Source organism: Cryptotermes secundus, unplaced genomic scaffold, assembly GCF_002891405.2.
Source record: "Cryptotermes secundus unplaced genomic scaffold, Csec_1.0 scaffold1084, whole genome shotgun sequence".
Lineage (NCBI taxonomy): Eukaryota > Metazoa > Arthropoda > Insecta > Blattodea > Kalotermitidae > Cryptotermes > Cryptotermes secundus.
The window spans coordinates 212156-237495 of record NW_019724603.1 but is presented as its reverse complement, the minus strand read 5'-3'; the positions used below and the strand labels follow the sequence as shown (position 1 = coordinate 237495).

General features: G+C 40.2%; 2 protein-coding genes across 3 annotated transcripts in view; one reads left to right on the top strand and one right to left on the bottom strand.

The window, feature by feature from the left end:
- Positions 1 to 1965, top strand: part of LOC111862521 — a 118354-nt gene extending 116389 nt beyond the window's left edge. The window contains exon 26 of the mRNA XM_023847992.2: positions 1504 to 1965. The gene's annotated coding sequence lies outside the window, so the exon portion shown is untranslated. The remainder of the gene's footprint in view (positions 1 to 1503) is intronic.
- Positions 1966 to 10758: 8793 nt separating this feature from the next.
- Positions 10759 to 25038, bottom strand: LOC111862536. 2 transcript variants are annotated; one of them, XM_023848021.2, is made up of 7 exons: positions 24671 to 25038; positions 24251 to 24579; positions 21138 to 21299; positions 18629 to 18770; positions 17970 to 18127; positions 17040 to 17122; positions 10759 to 10959 (listed from the first exon to the last, which is right to left on the bottom strand). In XM_023848021.2, the coding sequence occupies exons 1-7, from the start codon at positions 24833 to 24835 to the stop codon at positions 10844 to 10846; spliced, it is 1155 nt and encodes a 384-aa protein (XP_023703789.1). In that variant the 5' UTR covers positions 24836 to 25038; the 3' UTR covers positions 10759 to 10843. The 2 variants fall into 2 exon arrangements, with proteins under 2 accessions (XP_023703789.1, XP_023703790.1); XM_023848022.2 differs by lacking the exon at positions 24251 to 24579 and having other exon boundaries at positions 24671 to 25035.
- Between the last annotated feature and the right edge of the window lie 302 nt (positions 25039 to 25340).

Sequence of the window (25340 nt, the reverse complement as noted above, 5' to 3'; positions counted from 1 at the left end):
TTATATTTCATTCCTCTCTGCCACAGGACGGGAAATAGTTTGTCCAGTTCCCCCTGTATTAATTGTGTTTTGGCATATTTAAAATACAAGAGATTGAAACGAGTATGGTGGGACACATCTTTATATTCACTGCTGTGGGATGCTTACTTCTCTCAATATGTGAGGTCTGCTTGGTGAGACACGAAAGTGCATTACTTTGGTCTGCAGTTGTGTTTGTACACTTTTATCTTTTTTTAAGACCTTCCCAGTTCTTATAATAATTTATTTGTAATTCAGTTTTACTTACAGATCTGCATAATTTTACTCTCTCCTCTTCATTCCACACTTGTAATTCCCCGTCTGTTTATCTCGTGCACCTTTCATATTATTATGAGCCAGGATAGCGCAGGATACTGATTGGCTACGGGCTGTATGACCAAGGGTTCTGAGTTCAAGACCCAGAAGGTCCAAAAATTTTCACTCTCCATATAGTCCAAACCGGCTCTGGGGCCCATCCAGCTTCCTATCCAATGGGTACGGGGGCTAAAGTGGCTGGGTCTTTAAGCTGACCACTCACCAACTAGTGCCAAGGTCAAAAGACATGGTTCTATACATCCACTCCCTCATACGCCTATATGGCGTAATGCTTAATTAGTTAAGCACATGACAGCTTTTCCTTTTTACCTTACCTTTCATGTTAGTAAGTTTTTGGCCACTTCAATGGCATTCTAATTGGCCTGGTACAAAAACTACTAATACCAAAGCATAGAATTGCACATGATCTAAACCAGTTCCACTCGCCTCTCGGCTGCACAGCATACTTCCCTAACATCTGTCTTAATGTTATCCTCCCATCTCTTCTTCAGTCTTCCAAATGGTTGTTCTCCAAGCAGTTTCCTCACAAATAATTTTTCTATATACATTATTTGGCTCACCCATCCTAGCTACCTGCCCAGCCTATCGTAGATACCACTATCCAGGCAGTTCTGAGTACTATCAGGAAATTTTCTATCTTCCTTTATCTCACTTGTGATTGCTAAATGTAAACTCATTGACAGATGAATAAGTGGAGAGATTTTATGATTATTTTAGATTTCTGGCATCAGTATGGTTTACATCATAGATATAAATGGTAGTTCATGTATTTCAATAAGTGGGAAGCAAGTGCAGATCATTCGGGGTGCCTGGTGCCAAGTTGTGGTGAGGAAACCTGTCCTGCATTACAGTCTGTTTCTGTATTTCTCACTGTTACCGAAATCATCAGCACTAAGTTATAAAACAGTTGGCACCACATTGTTAAATAAAACAAATGATTTTGTTACTGTATTACTGAGAAACATACTATTGTGCTTTCATTCTATATAATGCTAATTTTATTACTCAAACTTTTATCAGGATTAGGATCCATGGCAGCTCTGTTTTCAGGGTGCCTCTGTTTGTTTTTCTTTGTATCTCTCTACAGTCTAAACATAAACATCCTTATACCAATTTTCTGATTTGTGTGTAAATATTCATGTGTTACAGATATTTCAGCCCCCTGGTGACATCCTTACCGTGAGCCTACCATGAATTGACTTGAACCTGAGTGTGACCTGACTGATTTATATATATTTTTTCGTTCTTTCTTTAAAGGTATATGAATGTAAATTGAGGTTTCTTTCAATGAAAGTGTTGAGTGAGTTTCAGAAAATCACACTCGTTAAGTTGTATTTCAGTATTGCTAAATTCCACACTGCCTTGTGTAGGTTCTCACAAGCCTATACAGCACCCAGAACAAATTAATATTAATCAAGGAGACTAATGTATATGTAGTGTAGGAAAGATCCACAGAAACACTGAGTGGTATTTTCTTTGCTTCTTGATGTGATTAGTTATTGCCTGTTTAGTATGTATTGTCTTCCATCTACAAACAACTAAAAAAAAAACTCCATGATTTTAGTCCGCAAGCAAACTATGCTGACCAAGCAGCCGCCGCTTGTCGGCGAAGTTTAGTGCCAACTTTTGCGGATAGAGGGTGTCACGTGGTCAGTGCAACAAATCCACATGGCCGTTGATTTTGGTTTTCTAGACTGGAGCAGCTGTTTCCTTGAAATAGCTCCTCATTTATCATCACAAGGCTGAGTGGACCCCATTCCAGACACACTACTTCTCTGAAAAAATCTGGTAGCGCCAGGAATCGACCCCAGACCTCTGGATTTGTAGCCAGGAACGCTGACCACTAAAGAAATAAATACATAATCCATTGGGTTCATGAGCAGTGCCTCGAAAACAAGGCCATGATTATTTGCATATATAAAAAAAATATAATGAACTTATCGAAATCACTATCATGTCCCTGTATGTAGTTTCTGCAAAATATATTCACTGTTTCAGAATATTAGGTTTCCATAACTAAATAAAACAAAAATGAAAATATCAACACACTAATGTGTACTAATTGTAATGTGGCAGATATCAAGACAGCAAACAACTTCAAGCATTTCTGGTATTGTAGTTAACAGTAGCTACCATAGGTAACATTCAAAACTGTCTTTATTTCCCGGGGCTTCATATACCACTTTTCATGTAAAGTTGTCCCTGTGCTTAACCAATTAAGCACTATGCCATGAAGGCATGTGGGAGTGGCTGTGTAGATCTACATTTCTTGACCTCGACACTAGTTGGTGACCACTTTTTATCCCCCCCCCCATAAAACAGTCAAGAGACATTAAATCTGGTGACCTACAAAATAGGGCTGCCTCTCCCCATCCACTAGGAATGGAAGAGGCAACCTACAGACTTTTCATTTAGAGCATATCAAACAGAGTTATTAAAAGGGAGCGATGCAGCATCTTTTGGAGAAGTTAAAATTTATCTTGTTCTATGAAGAATGACATCTTGTGGGATGTGGCGCCATGTAGATCTTGTGTGAACCGACGTTTTGGAGGAACGTCAGTTCACACAAGATCTAAATGGTGCCACATTCCAGAAGATGGCATTCTTCATAGTCACCGCCGTGAAAACTTGAAATCTTACAATCTCATTCTAGTTGTGAAATAAATGAAGTTCTCAAACATCCATGGAAATGGTCCGCAATATGTTTCCCTCAGGAAATGGAAATGGCTCTCTGGGCCGAAACAGAATATCATATTGATATCTGCCTTATTACAGGAGGTACAAGTGTGAAACGTTAATAATGGAACGTCTGATTTTATGCTTTCATTTGGTTATATATTATGGTCATGAAAATCTAGAAATATCAGACATGTATGATAATGGAAAGAGTCATCCTTGTGAGGCACTTAACATTGAACTGTGCTGTCTCAGTTTCTGCACAGAAACTTTAGTTGAGGTTCTTTGTAAATTCACATTTAGCTTCTGTTAGTGAAACCATAGCACTGCTTCTTGCCATAAAGTGAAGAGGATGATTTCCTCATAGCAAAGGATCTGTTTGTGTATAGTATTTAATAACAATACAACATACAAAGGTTTCATTTTCAATGTGAGGGAATACCTTGTTGGTTAGTAAATTGTAAATCAATGGAAGTGATCCAGTTTTAATATACCTGCTTTCTTTCCATGCTGTCTTGATATTTGGGCAGATATTCTGGTTTGAAAGAAGTTCAGTGTATATGCATGTTTTAAGACATTCTGTGAGTATGAGAAAATATCAGTTGACAATGTACAAATCTCATCTATAGGATTTATATCTTAGAGGATAAAAGTAATGTTTCACTTATGCCAGATGTTTCTAAGTGCTTACTCGATGCATTTGGCTTTACCATTACAGGTGTATATATACAAGATTACTATCAGTAAATTGGTTAATGTGTGTTCGTTTTATCTGTGTGGCATTATTTACACTGCTTCGTGCTGTTTTGACGTATGGACCACCATCACTTTAAAATACCATGATTCAGTAAGTAATCATGAACTTCTAATGGAACTGTGGGAATAGCCATAGAAACGAATTGTTAACTTTTCCATTGTTGATATTCACTGCAGCAACATTTGAGTTCAATATGGCTTGTGCCCTGGATTTTATTTTATTCTTATTTTAAACAAATTTCCTTTCCCTCATGTGCAGACTTCCAGCAGAAGGGCGTGTTCCTGTATTCACATTTCTTATTTTACATTCATGATTCACCAGTGAAGGAAACTTAACATGAATCTTTAGGCATGACATTGAAAGCTTGAGGCAAAAGAAAAAAGGGTAAAGCTAGCCCTGTAACAGGCCGTGGAGCCCTGTACAGTTGTGACATCGAGGCTCCCACATTTTCTAGACAATCAGCTCACAGATGGTGGTGAGGTTGTCAGCCTTACACGCTGGATGCCCTTTACCCCCCAGGAAGATTCCTGGTACTGATTTCTGTTACAGGCTGTCAACCCCAGGGTCTCAGCGCTGCTGGAAGGGTTAGGTCAATTGAAAAATCCAGTGACTTCATGAAGAATCGAACCCACGACCTTCTGGCTTGTAGCATAGTGCCTCAACCAACTATTCTACCATGTGCCTCCATTGAAAGCTCCAGGATATGTATATCTGTATATAGGATTTAACTCCTTCTTCTGTTACATTGGGGGCATGTGGTAGTGTAGTTGGTTGAGGCACTATGCTACAAGGTAGAAGGTCGCAGGTTCGAGACCCGATTAGGTGGATTTTTTTTCAATTTTCCTAATCCTTCCAGCTGCACTATGGCATTGGGGTCAACTCAGCCTCTAACAGAAATGAGTATCAGCAATCTTCCTTGGCAGTAAGGGGTAACTGTTGCATAAGGCTGACAACCTCACCACCATCTGTGAGCCTCCATGGCCTGTTACAGGGATAGCTTTACCATTTGACCTCTTTAACTGTTATATTTAAAAAACTAGTGCAGGATGCTATCACTATCTTATTTTCCAGGCATTTTAAGTGCCAAGTTAGTGCTATATGAAGCATGCATTTTGCTTTACAAAAATCAAGATCTTAAAAATTTTAAATTATTTCTTTATGAAATTCTGTATAGCCTTATCGCCTACATGGTTCACTTTTCAGGCTTGTGTTGTTCCAAACCAGTAATTGCTTTGTGTGCTCGCAGGTCACAGATGGTGGTTGTAACCTTTTTCATATCCATAGCTACAACTGATCTAACTTTACTTACTTACAGAACGTTTTTATGATGATTCTTTTGTAGCATATTCCCTCCCTCAAGAGTTATCACATTCCTTGCAGTGATGCCTACAGTGTCTCCTTGGAAGCAAGTGACTTATCTAGTGCACCATGTGCCTGATGCTCTCCCACTCTGAATCAGGTCTGTCTCTGTCTGTAGGAAGCACTGGTTTGGTTGACAGCCTATTAATAAAACTCATATATGATTTGAAGCTTCCATGGTGATGATATCCTATTAAGTTTTCTTGGGTGATCAGCCATATCAGCAGAGTTATTATCCACTGTTTCAGAGACTTTCTCCCTCTCCATCATGAGGGGTTGATGTGATGGCTGCTGTGGTCACACATACTGCAGATTGTGTTCCCGGCTGTCCCAGTGGTACATGCTGAGACAGCCGAGATGCAACACCGAAACACTGAATAATAATGTCATGCTAAATGAACTGATTGCCTGAGAAGGGCTTATTATATATTGAAACTCGTCCTCAAGGAAAAGTGGAAAGTATTCTTTTTTCACTGATGTTAGGTGAAAGGTCATGAGGAAGTACCAGAGTGCAGAAATATATGAAGTTCACTGTAGACTGCATCAGTGAAAGTTCCTTTTATGTGCAGATTCTGGTAAGGCCATATCAGTTTCATTGTCATTACATTCTGAACTTTAATTCCTGTCACATCAGCCCTTCACATACCTTGAAGGATCATATTCATAACCAAATTCTTCCTCTGATATATCAGTTGCTTTTTGAACACGTGTGTACATGAGAGGAAACCAAACGCCTTATCAGGGTTTTGATTTTATAATTCAAGACATGCATGGACATGATGAAATGCATTTAGTTCCACAGTTGTACCGACACGAAATGTATTAATTTTTATGGTTGAATTTACTATGTCATACTGACTAAAAGGGGGCAGTGTCCTCTGATTTTACCATGTCCATCATATTAGAAGGAACGAAGGCTTAAATGTAAGGACCATACAAACTACATGTCAGTTTACAAGTATAGATCTTCTAGTTCCCAAGGTGAAAATTTCATTTGTAGTGTAGTTCGAAGATGCTGATTGATAGAACTGCTAGTTGTATACTCAAACAATTCATTTCAGAGGGCTGTAGTTAAGAGCTCCTGATAAAACGAACACAGTGCTGATGTACATAAATGATTATAGCAGATAATAAGTCATTCTTCTTTCTTGTGATTTTACTTTCAATCATTGGTTTTCTGTAGCAATATATAGTGACTTACATTTTCTTTTTCTGCAGTATTACAAGTGCAGTGGGAGCAGATAGAACCTTTTTATGTTCTTCCAAATGAAAAGAGCATTTATATGTAAGTGTGAAATGTTATGAGTGTAATTTGTTACTTATAGGTAAGGATGTACTTGAAAAAGTGATACATGTTGGCTTCTAGCGATCCCTTCATTGAGTGCAAATGCAAACTACGGCGTGAATATGAAATAAAAATATAGTGTAATGGTGCGATTGCATTCTCTTTTCAAGGGCCATTCTGTGCAGTTTTTTTTTTTTTACTTTTGAGCTTTTTTAGTAGCATTTACATACTGTACCCATTCATTCGAATAGAATAATGAGACATTTTTTATACAGATTTTGTTTAATTATTACTGTAGATAACTTAAAGTTGCATATTATATTTATTTTCATATTGTCTATGATCTTCTTTGCCAGCATTGTAGTTATGCTGAAGAACTCAGTGTTGATTGTTGTGACACCGATTGTAAGACCGTCATGTAATGTGTCATTTGATGTAAATAAATTAGTGTAATTGTAAAGTTTTAAACTGATGAGTTAGTGGAGAGATTCTGTAGCTGGATACCTTAAATGTCTTTTCACTTACATCTAGAGCACTTATTTCCTGCTGGAATTTTTTCTATGTTGATACTGTTTATTACGATCTGAATACGTAGTCTAATATCACTGTACAGATTGCAAGTTGACATTATTGGTATAGCTATGAATCCTGTCCACCTTCAAGTCCTTGTGAAGTTATTTATTTTCAGTATTAGAAACGTGGGAGAACTTTCTGGGATGTGAGAAGGTATAAGAAGTTAGTTGAATAACTCTTATGGATACTCTTCACAGGCCAATGCATTGTATTACTGCGACAGCTCACATGTGGTCCAGCTAGCCAATTATTGCATTTTTTTTCAGTGCTTGTGGTTAAGATGCATACGATGGTGATGTTCATGATGTAGTCATCACTGGAACATCTCCAGACAAAAATTCAGTCGCCACACTGTGTATTCTGCACTGACACCATTTCCATGCCTATAGTATCTGAGTGACCTGTAGTGGCTGGACTATGAAATTTCATATAGAAGTGAAAGAAAGTCTATTTAACGAGTGCAAATTAATTTACACCACTGCATGGATTTGTTGTCTTAGAAAAAAATAGAGACATTATTTCAGCATGCTGTCATCACTCACTCACTGCTGGACCGGACCCCTTCTTGAGAATCCCCCAGTTGTACAGCTACTCAAGAACTTCCCAGCAATTTATGGAACCTGAAGGTTCAGTATCATGTTCACAAGAGCCCTCCACTGGTCCCTATCCTGAGCCAGATCAAGCCAATCCATATTATCTCTCTAATTATCCATTTTAATATTGTGCACCCACCTATTCCTTAGCCTTCCCAGTGGTCTCTTTCCATCTGGCTTTCCCACCGTTATCCTATATGCATTCCTCTTTGCCCCCATTTGTGCTACATGCCCTGCCAACCCCATCCTTCTTAACTTGATCATTCTAATTATACCTGGAGAAGCATATAAGTTATGAAGCTCCTCATTATGCAGTTTTCTCCAACATTTCATGTCTCTTCAGACCAAATATTCCCCTCAGTACCCTGTTCTCAAACACCCTCTGTGTATGTTCCTCACTTAATGTCAGAGACCAAGTTTCACACCCATACAGAACCACAGGCAAAATTATAGTCTTGTATATTCTAATTTTTATGTTTTTGGATAGAAGATGAGAAGACAAAAGGTTAAATGTCTATGTATTAAGTCCGTCAATAATGCAACAATCATTAAAATATTCACCATTTAACACTAACACAGCATGTTTTGGCCACAAACGGCCATCCTCAGGTGTTTCAGTGCATTCAAACTAGGGCACAGTTTCTTTCAGCAGCTTCTTTTCCTGTTTCACCATACGCTACTAGAGGAGACAACACAGAAGCAAGGGGCATATTGCAGACAGGCTAATGAAACAGAAAAACAGACTGTCTGGAATATCACATAGCTTTAAACAAGAGGATGATGCCCCTAACGAGGTGGAATATGATTTTACAAAAGATTTTAATAGAAAAATGTTAATGAATTTTAAGTAATTATTTATGTTATTTTAAGTGGACTGCAACACGCAATTTTAGCACGCATCAAAGCAGTGTAACAGTTTGGACGCATTGAAACACCTGAGGATGGCCGTCTGGCTGAATCATGTTGTGTTAGTGTTAAATGGTGAACATTTTAATGATTGTTGCATCACTGATGGACTTGATACACGGACGTTTAATTAAAGACGTGCATCAGGATGCTGAAATACAGAAAGACAAAAGGTCCTAAACTGAATGGCATTACCTGAGTTCATTCTCCTCTTAACTCTTTGACTGGCACAAAGGGTATTTAAATCCCACCCCTGTCCTGACAGGCCCTTTAAACCTTATGTCGCTAAAATGCATGTAGTTACTTTTTCCTAAACAACTTCAACAAAAATTGGTTTTTAAAAACGAAATTTTTGGGAACTAATTAAAATACAATATTTTATGCAATAAATGCTTTTCCACACCTCTTTATTTGTTTTTCTTCGTGTGATAAACATTGAAACATGAAAGTTTGCAGAGAGCCACACCACAGCCTGCACACATGATACTTGTTTCTTTTCTAACCTTGTGCTTAGCACTCACGCGACACTTTCTCAGGGCACCATTCTTCTTATTGTTACTGTTAGGAATATGGACCATTTTGTGAATTTTCAAGCCACCCTCTAGACGATTTGCTGGCTCTTTCACTGGTGGTCTTTTCAAGGTCGAGGGCGGAGGCGTGACTGCACTCTAGTCTGACCCAATAGATTCGTCATCCACTTCATTCCTTGACTTTTCTCCCTCTCCACACTGTTTGTTTGGTTCAGTCATTTTTCTACACAGTCCAATATAAAATCTTTGAATCTGTAATTTCTCTTCTTGTATTTTTCGTTTGTTGTGTTCTTTTTGAATAGAATGAAACTATTCAACCGCAAAGACATGTTTTGTCCAAACCATGGGTGTGAAATAGGGGCCTAGTGGACAAATATTCTTCAATTTCAGGGCGTTTGTCGATTCCTGTCATGAACACAATTCCTAAGTATGTCCAGATTTCATCTGATGTGACATAATTGTAATTGTGTTTTCGAGAGTGAGGAGCTAACTCATGTGTGTTGAAGTGCTGGTGAGCATAGCGATTGGTTTCAGTTGTGATGTGATTTACCAAGTCGTCATCCAGAAAAAATTTTAATCCATGAAAAGGGATGCATTTTATGTGTTATATCAATTTTGATCCCGAAACTATTAGCAAATGGAAATATTGGGGGTACAATGTCTCCGTACGTTCATGAGATGGGCGTGTCAGGCACTGCACTCGTGGTAGGTAGATGTTCATGATTACTGTCTTGTGGATCATTGTCTATCACTGTATTATTGTCACTATCTACTTCATCCAGTTCAGGAATAATTATTTCATCGCCACTATCATCATCAGAAAAAATCTCGTTCACAACATTTTCCAGCTGGTCTGTACGAACACGAAGACACTTGCTGCAAGAAGCTATGGTGAAACTGAATGAATGTGAAATATTTTCTGACCTTTACCTTCTCAGAGGGTTCTGACAGTAATATAGACCCCCACAAAGTTTACAAGGGTTCTTTACAAACGTGCACAAAAACAATCATATATATGTCTTTGGTTGATGAGTGCCAAGAGAGCAAAGAAGGGACGAGATTGTCAAAGCGTTAAAACACGCCAACGCCAGGGAACGGCTGGCATCGTCCGGGCGTTAAAACACGCCCGCGCCAGTCAAAGAGTTAATTTCCTCCTGAATCAGGTTTTCATTTGCCAAATATCTGAACTGGCGCCACATTTTCAAAACACCTGTTACCTGTCTTTGTGTCATGATTTTGCCCTGCATTCTGGTGATGAGGCAAGAACATATACGTACTTAGTTTTCTCTGTGTTTACTTCAGCATGCCCTCATACTATGGAATATGTTGAACAAGGCAGATATTAGTAGACAGCTAAGATGAGAACTTTTATATACAGAAAAACAACAGAATATTAGATTAAGCAGTTTGGAAGATAAAAATCCCTGAGCTGAACTATTAGTATGGCTCTACATCCCTTTTTTGGGCCTTGGCCACATTTTAAGTTTCTTGATCTTATACACAGTAGGACTCCTTGGAAGGAGGATCAGCCTGTCGCAAGGCCTCTACCTATATAGGACAACACAAACATACAGTACAGACGTTCATGCTTTAGACTGCATGGCCACTGTGATGAGCTCCAAGAATGAATACAAACCAAAAAAGGAAGTACCCATAAGGAAGAGGTTATGAAAGACATAGATAGAGCCACACGTAAGTGGAAATGTCCAAGAAAGAAGGACAAGATACATTCTCTTACTTTATTTAATCAACAAATAATATAATTGAAATATGAAGTCAAAATGACTTACTCTATGAAATTGCATAACATTTACATATTACTTTGAACACCAGAACTGTCTGTGGTTTCCAGCTGTTCAGAAGTAGAAAACACCAGTGACTGTGCTGCCCTCTTGCGTCTGATTCTTCTCTTCAAGGCCATTACACCTTTAAATGAAAATGCCCTTTTACTACGGAAACAGTAATGATTAACCAACATGCTCTGTTCTGGAAGAAATATGGCAGAAGTTTTTTATGTGCAAATAGTACATGGTAACAGACATGAATCAATGGGAACTGTCACAGCATACCTGCACGTTTCCCTGCTAAACATAATCACCACCACAGTCAATGCGCCTGTCCCACCATAAAGAGTATATAACAGCTAAAATCTGGCTCGAGCAGTAACACTTCTTGCTCATAATCAGGAAATGTCCAGTTGTAGTCTTGGGGGGAGCAACAACTACCTACCTGTACTCAGAATTACTGGGTTTTTGTTCTTCGTCCGGTATCCTTGAAACTAGAAAACCCAACGTTTCGGAAACGATGTGCTTCCATTCTCAGGTGAGGGGGAAGACACCTACTCTGTTACGTCCCTTAGTCCAATGATCAAGGTTACCTCTTTCTAAAGGACGCAACAAAGTATGTGTTTCCCCCCTCACCTGATGATGGTAACAGATCCATTTAGCAAAACATTGTGTTTTCTTGTTTCCATAGGATACCAGACGATGAACAAAGTCCAAAATCCCAATAATTCTGAGTATCATATACCGTCATCAGAACCCTTTAGAATTTTTCATTACCTATGTTTTCTGTCATTTTCCTTGGTTTCTCTTGGTAAATTCTGCCACAGCACCTCAACTTAGACCAGAACCACTTTCCTCCCCCATTACTTTCAAATCATTACCCACTAATCATCCCATCATTTTATGCCATATAATCTGAGCTACTGTCAGCATCACTAAATGAACCATAAACAAAGAGATGCAGCATTGTAACCGTTTGTGCTTAGACACTATAATGATGTTTCAAAAGCGTCATTTATAGCATTTGCAGTCTCAAGAGTAGCCCATTCTTCCAACCAAATAAAAAGCAATCTGAGTAAGAGTGTTTGTACCTCCCAACATGAGGTCTGTTGGAAATGGTGGACTTGGTGCGGCACAGTGGCATGCGCGTTGCCGGTGAGCACTTCCCCGTGGTGGTGTGGCGGCAGGAGAGCTGTGTTGGACAACACTTCCCTGCTGTGATTAAGAGTGGGGGGGGGGCTGCTAGGCAACAGGCAACAGTATAAGAAACCAGCTGAGGACCGAGCATGCCAGTGTGTGTTGAGAGAAGCCAGTGGAAGCCGCACCGAGAGCAGAGTGTGTGTGTTGTGTTGAGAGAAGACAGTGGAAGCAGAGTGGAGGCAGTGTGTACCGACAGAAGACAGTGTGTGTTGAGAGAAGACAGTGGAAGCAGAGTGGAGGCAGTGTGTGCCGACAGAAGACAGTGTGTGTTGAGAGAAGCCAGTGGAAGCCGCGCAGAGCAGTTCTACAGTCTAGTGAGAGTTAATACAAAATGAACAACTGTTCAACATTTTGTGTTATAGTTACGCTGAATTGTAGTTACAGCGTTGAGTAATAAAGTGATGTCACAAGAATACTCCTCGAGGTCTTGTTTCACGTGAAGGCCTGCAGAATGCTATGCACATCATGATGGCAATAACACAATGAACTGTCCTGGATGAAAATATGTTCTCAGCCATTCTAGTCATTGTAGATGCATGATAGAAGCTGTCATACAGCGCACACCATCGTCAGTGGTTTGAGGTGGCATGCATAAGGCTGACAGATGAAGGACATCACTTCACAACTTCAGCTCCAGATCAAATGAATGCAGCCATGACTTAATCGCTGTCAGAATGTGACCAAGGAATGTATCTCTCTCCCTTCATAAATGTTGGAAAGATGCAGTATAGCACACCTGCAATCCACTGTATCCAAGAACTCGGTAAGAATGTGAAGAACACCTACTGTAGGGTGCATCTGCTGCAGCGTTGCTCCTAGCGTTAGTACATATACCCATTATCAAACAGATTCATACATTGCAGTATGAGTGTCATGGCACTCTTTCAACAACACAAATGGCTGTAATAGCGCAGTCTAAGCAAAACAGGAGCACAGATCCTTCTCCATTGCAACCAGACCAGCTCTGGGACTCATTCAGCCTCCTCTCCAGTGGGGACTGAGGGATCTTCTTACCCAGGCATAAAGTGGTCGGAGCACGAAGATGACCACTCATCTGCATCCCATATATCACTAGACTTGGCAGATGAGTTGAGTTTCGCATTAGTCTTATGCTGTTAACAATACAATTTGCATTCAGTGGAAAACAACAATCCATAATTCTATATTTCCCACCATTGTAGTTCTGTGTTTCTGTACTTCATCCTCACTCCTTTACTACCTTCCAAGCTGAAGTACATGTGATTGGTGCATGCCTCTTCCAAAAATTCCAGTGAGAAATACTACAGTACTGAGATTTATGAATATGTGGAGCTATACTTTCACTCCCCTATACACCTTCATGGCATGGTACTCATTAACCACAGGGATAATTTTCCTTTATACCTTTTACACGTGAAGCTTCATCAGTATCCTCATATATACTTGGAACATGCATCCTTTCTCAGTCCGTGGCTCATGGTATCGCCAGCTGGGACAAAAAAACTGAGGACTACAGGTAGCCTGTTGCACGTAAGATTCCCCGGAAAGACACGGACCTCTGAAGAAAATGTCAATTGCATTAGAGAGGCATTGCAGCGATGTCCACGCAAATCAATTCCATGTTCAATAGTGCACAATATGCTACACAGAAGGCACTATCAAAGAGTGTACAAGATTCAAACGATTCATGCACCAAAACCAAGTGACCAAGTAGCACACACAAACTTCGATGTGGATATGCTAGCAAGAACTGATGCGTCACACGATTTCCTCCACCAAGTGTGCTTCTTAGGGGAGACAACATTCCATGTCAGTGGAGTCGTAAACAGGTACAACTGCAGGATTTGGGGCAGTCAGAATCCACATATCACATGTGAGTTGGAGAGAAGTAGTCCCAAAGTGAACGTGTGGGCCAGCTTAATGCATGACACATTGACTGGATCATTTTTCTTTTTAGAAAAGACTGTGACTGGACATTTATATGTGGACATGCTAGATCTATATCCACTGCCCCAATTACCACCTGAAACTATCCTCCAATAAGATGGAGCATGGCTACATGTTTGCCACCATGTTAAAAATCACGTGAACAGAGAGATGGCTAGGAGATAGATTGATGGAGGTGGGCCAATCACTTTGCCTCCTAGGTCACCAGAGTTAACCCTACTGGATTCTTCCTTGTGTGATTATGCGAAGAACACTGTTTACCAGGTTAAGATCAACAACCTTCCAACACCTGAAAGCCTGCACAAGGGACGCTGTGGCTATGGTAAAACGAAACATGCTTCAAGCAATGTAGAATGAGGTCAAATATCATCTGGATATTTGTCGTGCCACCAAGGGATCTCACACTGAAATTTATTGAGAAAGCTATATACTCAGAAAAGAACTCTGATACTTTCCCTTTGTAATGCTGTAACCCAAAAATGTGTATAATAAATGCTTTCTGAGATATAATTATTTTATTTTACGTACCTTTCAATGGGACACCTTGTATTGGTATGAAACTTGACTGATCAAACATTCAACTGAATTAACTTAAGAAAAAAGTGGTTCTGCTTGATACTATGTCTCTGTGCCCACAGCAGAATTAGACCAAACTGAGAAAAATGCGTGTACTTCCCAATTTAAACATGAATACTTCACTAGACATATATCCAGAGATTCACAGCTTCAAGTTCTGGAACACAGTAACCCAAGTCTGACAACAGGCTTTGTGTTGTGCACCTCAAACACAGAATTAATCGCCATTTTTACATGCACAATGAGGGCTCTTTTGAAGTGCAGTGACCCTCACAATCTTGCCTAAAGATGCTTTCAAAACATGAAACAGAATTTACCACTACCTTACTGTCAGGCCACTATGATGGAAGATGGCTTCATGAGTAAGTACAAGGCCTCATATAATAATTACAGGTAAAAGTAAAAGGTAAAGTTGCCCCTGTGCTTAACTAATTAAGCACTACGCCATGAAGGCACATAGGGGAGTGGGTGTATAGATTCACATTTTCTTGACCTTGGCAGTAGCTGGAGGTGAGTGGTCAGCTGCACGCCCCTGGGACCCATTGGATAGGAGGCTGGGTGGGCCCCAGAGCCAGTCTGGATGATATGGAGAAGAGAAAATTCTTGACCCTACTGGGACTCAAACTCCGACCCCTTGGTCATCCAGCCGGTCACTATACCGACTATGCTAGCCTGAGTCCCATAAAAAATCAGAGATAGGTAAAAGGGGTCAGATTGGGTGACAGGATACATGCGAGACATGTCTGGAAGGATGTAAGGTGGGGGAAATGTTGTTGCTTCACATCACATGGAAAGGACAGTAGGAACAATCTGACTAAACTTGCAAGACTGAGCATGTCATCAGCCATCTTACTGTTAAATGGCATTGGCTTGCGATTCTGAATGCATCTAGAAAAATTCACTATCATGATGAAGTATGCGATTTCAGCCACATCAGCTACAATGTACGTAGGTCATACCGAAAGTCATGAGCAACTTTTTTTTGCATGCAACCTGGGAACAGCAGATGAAAGAGAGTATGGTGGTCGGTGGAACTAGCTGTTGTATTAACCTTGAGTGTTTTGTGACGTGAATAGCCTGCATCATGTGACCAGTAGCACTGCTAACAAAATGGCCGACAACCATATGTCGTTTCGCCAGCGTGCTGTCATCGAATTTCTCGTGAAAGAGGAAATCCCTGCTGCAAAAATTCACCAGAGACTTCAGCGTGCTTATGGAAGTGTGTGCATGGGTGCGAGCAGTGTTCGAAGATGGGTAAAACATTTTAAAGATGGGAACACCAGCATCGAAGATGAGCCTCAGCACAGTCGTCCTCGAAGAGGATCAATTGAATGCAACAAGGAAAGAGTGGATGAGATCATTCAAGATGACAGGTGTGACTGTGGACACAATAGCCCGAAAACTTGGAATAGGGCACAGTGCAGTACAGGAGCTGGGTCCCGCAGTTATTGACCGAAGACCACAGAGGTCAGCGAAAAACCATCACCTCAGAACTGCTGCAGAGATATCGACACGAAGGCAATGATTTTTTGCTCTGTATTGTGACAGGTGACGAAAGCTGGTTTCATCATTTCGAGCCTGAAACGAAACGGCAGAGTATGGAATGGCACCATTTGCATTCTCCATCAAAAAAGAAGGCAAAGACAGTGACATCAGCTGCGAAGGTGATGGGCACAGTCTTCTGGGATGCAGAGGGGTTTATTCTGGCCGAATTCCTGGAACATTGGCAAACCATCAATGCTGCTCGTTATGTCCAGACACTGCACAAGCTCCGTCGTGCATTGCACGATAAACATCCGGGACGAAACATCATCATCCTGCATGACAACGCTCGCACACACTCGCCTCACATTGGAAGCAATTGCAAAGATGGGGTGGGAAGTTCTTCCACACTCCTCCTATAGCCCTGATCTGGCACCCTCTGACTACCATCTTTTTGGATTTGTGAAGGATCAGCTACATGGACAACGTTTTGAGACAAGGGAGGCAATTCAGAAAGCAGTGCGTCAGTGTCTTCGGATAGCTGGAATGGAATTTTACATAAGGGGAATTTTCAAACTCCCAGAACGCTGGGAGAAATGTGTACAAAGAAGTGGCGATTATGTGGAAAAATAAAGACAGGACTGTTGACTGAGGTGGTGTCTTTGGTTTGTCAATAATAAAGCATGTTACTTTACAAAAAATTGTTGCACATGACCTTCAGTACAACCCTCATATATTAATATTACTATTTTTTATTAATTTAGCAATGCTATCAGCAGCTCAGACCATATGGCGCTGAATCGCAGGTTGATTAATGAACGATGAATTGAAAAAGATGTGGAAGGAAGCAGTCACAGCCTATTGCAAGGTATTATCTTGGCATTTGCCAGGAGGAGCTGATGAAAACCATGAAAAACCTCGGGGACAGTTGGTGTTCTAGCAGAGTTTAGAACTGGGCACCTCTCAAATACAAGTCATAGGTGCTGCCACCTCAGACAGCTTGCTCAGCGGTGTGATGTAGAACAAATGACAACTCACATCTGACAGTCTGATACAAGGCCCGAGAGTTCTTGCTACTTTTTGTCTCACTTTCTGGTTGCTCTCCTATTCTGAAGTAATGCCTGTAAAACAATAAGAAAATCCATCTCAGCATGTATGTCTCACTTGTGCCACTAGTCAAACTAATGCTTGTACTTCATAATTCCAATCGTGAATATAATCAAAATGGAAAATACACTTTAACAAATGTCAAACAAACTGCAAGGGCAGGGGAGTTCAGGACATAACCCACATTTCATAATGAAGGTAAGGTAAAGTGGTCCCTATGCTTAACTAATGAATGTGCATAAGGCAATGGATGTATAGATCCACATTTTCTTGAGCTAGGCACTAGTTGGAGGTGAGTGGTCAGCTTCACGCCGCTTTACGCCTGAGGAAAGAGCACTCGGTACCCATTGGATAGGAGGCTGGGTGGGTCTGGACAGTGCAGAAAATTGAAAATTCTTGACCTTACTGGGGGATTCGAACTCCAACCCCTTGTCCATCCAGCCCATAGCCAGTTACTATACTGACTCCTAATCAAACTTATATAAATATTAAGGCTGTGCCATAGCTCAAGCGGTTAGTCGCTGGCTTCCCACTGTGGCAGCCCGGGTTCGATCCCGGGTCTGGTTAAGTGGGAATTGTGGTGGACAAAGTGGCGCTGGGGCAGGTTTTCTCCGAGTACTTCAGTGTCCCCTGCCAATCTTCATTCCACCAATTGCTCCACAGTCACCGTCACCTATAGTCTGGGGCTGGTACAATAGGCCAGAAGTGGCTGCAGTACAAGGGACTTAGTCCCACCCCACTAGCAATAAATAAAAAAAATATATAAATATTAAATAGTCCATATTTGAAACATGCTCTAGGATGGAAACAGCTGCAATATTAATAACTGTACATAAATTTTAAAGAAACTAATTAACTAACTCCAGTGATTGTGCCTTCTCCAGACGGACGTTCCTGCGAATTTCTTTCAGGCGTCGAATCTCATCATTATATGGTGGGAAAAGGGCATAGTCCAGCCAATCACGGTGATCATAACTGTGGGTCAGCCACACACAGTAATATATCAGTTTCATGGCAGGCTGAAAAAAAAATAAATACAGAGCAATGGTAACATAATGTTAGCTGAGCCACTGGGCACTTAACAATGATGTATCAGCCACACAAGCTACCTAGTGTTTAAGTGATATTAATACACAAGCAAGACAGTAAAAATGAAAACCTAACAACGGACTCTTCTGACACTAAGAACATTACTACATTACTCAAATAACTTCTATTAAAAAATTAATTTCTTCAGTTCACCAAAGAACAAAAAAAGTATTATTTGCATGTACAAAAAGTAGCATATTCTGCATCTGAAACATCTCCAAGGGTGCATCACCATCAGATAGTGACATAGATCATTATGTCATTATTAGAAAGTTACTCGATTCTATTTTCAACATATGGCTGGAATCAGCATCACCATACTGAAAATCTTGATAAGACACACAGGGACATTTCATCTGTAAGGTTGCCTACTCAAGGTATAATGTACCCCCAAAAATGTTTCAAATAAATAATAGAAAAGGTTTACTCACTGCACTGAAAATCTCCAATGAAATGTAACTCCACAGTGCGGCATGAAGCACCACGAATGATGATACACTGTCATCAGACATCCGGACATTGAGAGCGGATAACAAGTAACTCTGAAGTACAGTACTCAGGAACACTCCTCCCCTGAAATCAAGTGCCACTATCCAACAACCTAAACAAGTAAAATGTTTTTTCAAATTACACAGGATGAATGATAAGATGATTTATCAATTGCAAAGGATTACGAAGGAAGTGGATGTAGCCTAATCAAGGTACTATCCCAGCATCTGTCTGTAGGGACCACAGAAAACCATGAAAACCATAGTCACAATAGTCAGTATCCTGCCTAAGGTATGAATTGAGTACCTCTTGAAGACAAGCCTACAGCATCACAGCTGTGTTCCAGTTTTCACAGCTGCCTTTTGACATGACATCATGTAGTGACCGTCGTGCATTGCACGATTTTGGAAAGAAAGCCGGCATTTTGGAAAGAAAGCCAAATGGCTACACCCAACAAGGTCATTCTCACCACACAAAGAGTTAAGGAAAAATTTCCAGTTCCCGTAACCATCGCCCCATTCTTACTACTGTAAACAGAGTTATTAGTACTAAATGTACAAAGTAACAAAACTTGCACAGATCTTAGTAATTTGATTTCTTCTTATTATAGGCATATTGATTTAGTACTTATTTTAAGTTAACAGAAGATTTCAAACTCTTTATGTGAATAATTAATTAATAATTCCATCAAGTGTCACCAGTTTAATGTAAGAATATACTATAAATACACTTTTAAGTATCTGTAATCAATTCCACGTTACACAACTTGATTTTTGACCACTTTACACAATTTTAATATATTACTTTTAACAACAACTTGATCTAACTAATGTTAATTTTTAATGGTCAGAATCCCTGTACAGAGACATATGTATACCACACAAACTGGTTACACTTGATGGAATTATTATTCACTTAAATATCAAGCAGTGTGACTGATCGAGATATTTTCAACTAAGATTTCAAGTTCTCTGAAGAATGAATCTATTCTCTATTTATATTTATAAACTAGATTAATTCCTACTTTACATAATTTTGCATGAAGGCATGGGGTGTGGAGATAGAACGACACACTCTGCAGACATTTGCACCATACGAATGTGTGTCCAGCTCAAACACAGAGTAGTGCTTCCAAGATCCATAAATGAAAACATGAAACCATTTCAATCAGAACAACATCTAAATGTCATTAGCTGAACATGTTCACTACGACGACTAAATATGAACTATAAATGAGAACGTGTTCCACAATTCTTCCATCCATGCAGCCTCTACTGTCAACTCAGCCTTCAAGACAGATGCAGCATCAAATGCAAAACTGTAAACACACTGAAGAATGCCGTCTTCTGGGATGTGGCGCCATGTAGATCTTGTGTGAACCGACATTTCGCAGGAATGTATTGCCTCAATCTTCAGGGTAGAAAAATCCACAAGCGAGGAACCAGCATGAGCAAGTGCCTGCAGACTGAGCCACCAGTCGAGAACACTCATACACTGTTTATATATTCATAGTTTCTTTGAAGGTACTGTCAATAGGTGAATCTACAGTGAAACCCCAGCTTATGGTTTCAATGCAACGCCATGGATCTGGAAGGAAAATCTTTAAGGATGATATTTAACACTGAGATCATTTAAATCAAATGTTAAATGAGGAAAACCTTAAATCAGGGAATGTTAAATGGAGGTTTCTCTGTATACAGCTCTGAATGATCTGATGAGAGTGAATAATGAATTGTGAATTATGTTGAAGGAGATCACAGCCTAATTTCAGGCACTATTCTGTCATTTTTCTGGAAGGATTCAGGGAAAAAGAGAGACGCCTGAATCAGAAAAGCTGGTGTCCTAGCCAAGATCCAAACCAGGCACCTCCACCTCCTAAATAGAAGTTGAAAGCACTACCAATTCAGCTTACTTGCTTGGTTATATGGGGTCATGCCCAAGAAGATTGCAATCTAAATTTTCACTGTCACAAAAGCCTCAAATGCTAGAAGAATGTTTCCCCTTGCCACAGAATCCAGGCCAGGGATGTTTCACTGGCGGCAGAGTGGCAGGACTTCACGGCTGACCACTCGCATCAATCAAACACCAAAGTTTGGACAATTTATCTTCATCTTTGCCTAATACACACAATTCTACACTATCCAAACATTAATAAAAGTCATAAAACAAAAATGTTGAATATTAAAGCATCAAATTAATCAGTATATTCATATTTGGTAGTTATAAACATTTCTGAGGAATTTACTGCCTCCATCTTCATTGTGGCTCATTTCTTTCCTGAAGATGGAGACAGTAAATTTCTCTAAAATGTTGGTACCCATCTACCAGATCTCATAACCCTGGAGATCATGATATGCATTGTCACTGCTCTGAATGCCTCAACTCTCAATTGGTATACGAGGGTTCAGCTTTCAGTTCAATCAGTAAAATTACTGTAGAACTATTACTCACCACAGCAAGTAGTGAATCACGAATAAGAGGCATGTAAAATTCCACATGAAACCAGATTTTACAACCTTGCTTTGGTTCAGACTGTAGCATATCCTCATAAACTCAACATTTAATAAATAAATGTGAATTAGAACTACTGCAGACAGCCCTGCTCGTATATATCTGAAATAAAACATACATAATAACAGTAATTTGCATCTGAAACAACTCTGCGTCATCGACAGACAGTGACAAAGACTGTTGCAACTTTATTACGAAGTTACCGATTCTTCTTTCAATATACGGGTATGAAGTGAATCAAAATCGCTGTACCACAAATCTCTTTGCACACACAGGGACTTTTCCTCCATAAGGTTACCTACTCATGATATGTAAGATTTGAGGTTTTTGCAGCGGTGACTATGAAGAATGCTGTATTTTGGGATGTGGCGCCATGTAGATCCTGTGTGAACCAACATTTCAAAGGAACATATCACCTCCATATTCAGGGTAGGAGAATCCGTGAGCTGATTCCTTGCTTGCAGATTTTTCTACCCTGATGATGGAGGGAAATACATTCCTCCGAATTGTCAGTTCACACAGGATCTACATGGCGCCACATCCCAGAAGACAGCATCTTCATAGTCATGATATGTTTAGACAAAACTTAGCACACTGCCAATGTGTTTCCAGCAAACTAAAAAAGTTATAATACAAACAGAAAATTTAGGAAGATTATTGTCTTCAGGCATGTGACAATGTGTGGTCTGATATATCACTACCAGAGTTTCAGGGGACTCTGCTGTCTTCATCTTCAGGGCAGAAGAGAAAATGATAATTCACCACAGTGCACTGCATCACTTTTAGGACAACAATCTTCATAGTCACCAGCAGAACCTCAAATATCACAAGGGAAACTTATGTGTCCATAAAGTTTGTTATGTGACTGAGAGAAATACAAGGGAGAGCCAGTTGGAAATCTGATTTTATCATGCTGCCAGTTACTCCAACTGCATGACAGCGTATGACTGCATGATGACAAATTAGAAACGATGTAGAAAGAGGTACAATCCAAGCATATGCCTCTAGGGAATGAGAAAAATTACAAAAAACTTTCGTCAGGAGAGTTGGTCTCTGGACCAAGATCTGAACGTTGGATTTTCCAAATACAAAGCAGGAGTGCCAACCACAGCATCATGATGTTCAGTTTCACAGTCTTGATACAGTATGACACATACTTAACGTTTACTGGGCAAAAGTTGTATTTTTGTGACACTGAATATATGCAGGCCAAGTGGCTGAGCATCTCCCCCTTTCGGTACTAATACCACTGCCTCCAAGTCAATTCTGGCTGCCAGCCCGAGATTTAAAATCCATATTCTTGAATGACAGAGCTGGGATAGTGCAATCGGTACAGTGACTGGCTATGGGCTCAACTAAAGAGGTAGTCCTGGTAGGGTCAATTCTGCTCCACAGTGTCCAGAACGACCCTGGGGCCCAACCATCCTCCTTTCCAAAGAGAACCCAGAGCTCTTTCCCCAGGGGTTAAGCACCTCGAGTGTGAACCTGACCACTCTCCTCCAACTAGTGATGAGGTCAAGAAAATGTGAATCTAGACATCCACTCCCTCATATGCATTCATGGCATAGTGCTTAATTAGTTAGGCATTGGGAAATGGCCTCCGTAGTCTAGGGGTAACGTTCCCACCTCATGACTCAAGGCACGCAGGTTCAAAAACCTGGCGGAGGTCGTGGAATTTTTAAGGGTGGAAAAATTCAGGGAACAAGTCCTCTGGAGGGACTTTAAGCCGTGGGTCCCATGTTGTAGATTTACGGCATGTAAAAGAACCTCATGTCTCTAAGAGACCGCTGAGCTAAATTAGGCCAAACATTTCCTGCCCAAAGTAGCTTCCAATGCCTCCGGTAGATGGGGAAGTATCAGGTACCACTGCCAGAGGAGGGACGACCTCACTGACAGAAAGGGACTAAGTATTAGATACCACTGCCAAGTAGAGGGTAGAAACCTTGCTGGCAGAAAGGGACTAGGAACCCCTGCCAGAGGAGGGACGACCTCGCTGACAGAAAGGGACTAACTATTAGATACTACTGCCAAGTAGAGGGTAGAAATCTCGCTGGCAGAAAGGGGCTAATAGTGAGCACCAGTACTGGTAGGGGATGGAGACTGCAGAAATTAAAAGGGGGACGTACAATAGACTATCAGTCGCGGCTAAAATTTCTTAAACCACGTAGGTTTGTGTCCGTACTCCTATCGTCCTTCTTGTATGGAGCAGATTTTGTGCCGCCTGTCTATCTTGATGATTCTTGATGTTGTCCAGGGTTTGTTCGTGGGTTGCTGTGTTGTTTTCACTGTAACATCAAGAATCATCAAGATAGACGGCACAAAATCTGCCCCATACAGGAAGGATGATAGGAGTACAGACATGAACCTACGTGGTTTAAAAAATTTTAACTATTGACAATAAAGGTTTTTTAAATAACATCTAGAAACTTTTAAAAACTTTACAACACCAGGAAGCTGCTGCGATTGTGAAATGTTCGGCATTATGCGTACTGTGCATTATAGCATATAAGTGTATGTATTTTAAATCAAAACACCTATTGTGATGGTAGTTTCCAGTTTGTAATGATGTTCCTTCTGAAGATGGCCCATAAGGACCGAAACATGTAAGGGAGGTAAGTTTTAATGTAGTAAAAACTTATATGTCACACTGGATGGAGTAGTTTGTATTTATAAAAAACTTTAATCATGAGGCCATTCAATTTTCTTCATTCCAGGCTCAGTTGATGCCTCATCAGTGATTTGACGTACTTTCAACATCTGTTCTATTTACAAGGTGAGAAATAAAGCTCCAAATCTATATACATCATGCAAACTCAGTAATCCTGCATCATAGTCAGGAGTTCAACCAATCTGAATCTATGCCAGAATGACAAATTCATGATCTACCTCAGTACCTCTAGGCAAATTCCAGGTCAGAACTTAAAACTCACCACGACCCCTAACTGCCACATCTTTCAAGATTCAATATCACATTTCCATTTCTCATTTAAGCTACAATAATCCTTGTACTTTTTGACTCGGAAAATTAATAAAAAATACAGACGTAAACATACCTTAGAGAATAGCATATGTATAAAAATAGAAGGCGAAGTCCTTGGGCAAAAAAATCTTTATCGGTGCCCTTCTGAAAATACGTTAAACAAACACTGTGAACATAATATGCACAAATAATAACGCAACTGAACAGCACATGGGCAGGCACTCCTTCTGCGATAAAAATATTATCAGTAACAATGTTCAATACATCTGTTAATTTGCTTCCGTGAACCGATAATTTTGAAGCACAGAGAGGTACACAGCCAATGCAGAAGCCGGCATTCCACAAAGAGTCCGAAAGGCGCAGTCGATATAATACTGGTAATCTCATTCGCCTCAAAAACACCTAAAAAGAAAGTATACGGGAATGAATACCCTGCATATTAAAATCAAAAGTATCACAAACATCGAAAGTTAAAGCACAAAATGCGACTCACATCAATGACTTTCCCATACATAAAGTGAATTAGGCTCCAAATTATGACAACAGATAAAACCCATGCTGTTGTGGTTGTAGCTGCAAAGCGTACGTTACACTCGCTTGCCAAATTATGAAGTCTAATGAAAAAGAGTGCCTGAGCCTCTTTAAAATAATCATACATAGTTTTTTGGTTATGGTTCACCAGCCACTGATGGTTGAACGAAGATTGGCAGGGAAACTCGAACTACTTCAGGGAAAACGTAACCTAGCGCAACTTTGTATCCACCACAAATCCCACATAACGAGGCCTGGGAACCTAGCGCAGGAATTGTGTAGTTCAGGATAAGGAGCAATGAGTTCTGTGAGAACAATGCAATGAGGGCGCGGGTTCCATGAAATGGTAATTACTTCGGGTATTGAGCAGCTGTTTGCAGGCAGTAAGAACAATGAACTTGGTCCTGATGTATGCAATCAATGTAGAATTCGGTACCTGTAGGAAATAGTGAATTTCATGACCATAAATATACAAGTGAGCGGCTATTAGACGCAGTGGAGATTTCTCTGCGGTCAAGGACAATACAACAGTGCGTAAAATTTCAAATTAAAATTTCCGCTAGTATAATCAAGCCTGTTAGCACATTTTTGCCGAGAGAAAATTAAGAGTTTCGGTCGAAGGCGAAATTTTT

What these genes read in the sequence shown, in the direction of transcription:
- LOC111862536 (XM_023848021.2), bottom strand. Translation starts at nt 24,835, where the DNA reads ATGTATGATTATTTTAAAGAGGCTCAGGCACTCTTTTTCATTAGACTT. An exon ending in CATTGGAGATTTTCAGTGCA is followed by an intron (nt 18,128 to 18,628) that starts GTGAGTAAACCT and finishes TTTTTTTTTCAG; the next exon opens with CCTGCCATGAAACTGATATA. An exon ending in CTTGTATCAGACTGTCAGAT is followed by an intron (nt 10,960 to 17,039) that starts GTGAGTTGTCAT and finishes TTTCATTTAAAG; the next exon opens with GTGTAATGGCCTTGAAGAGA.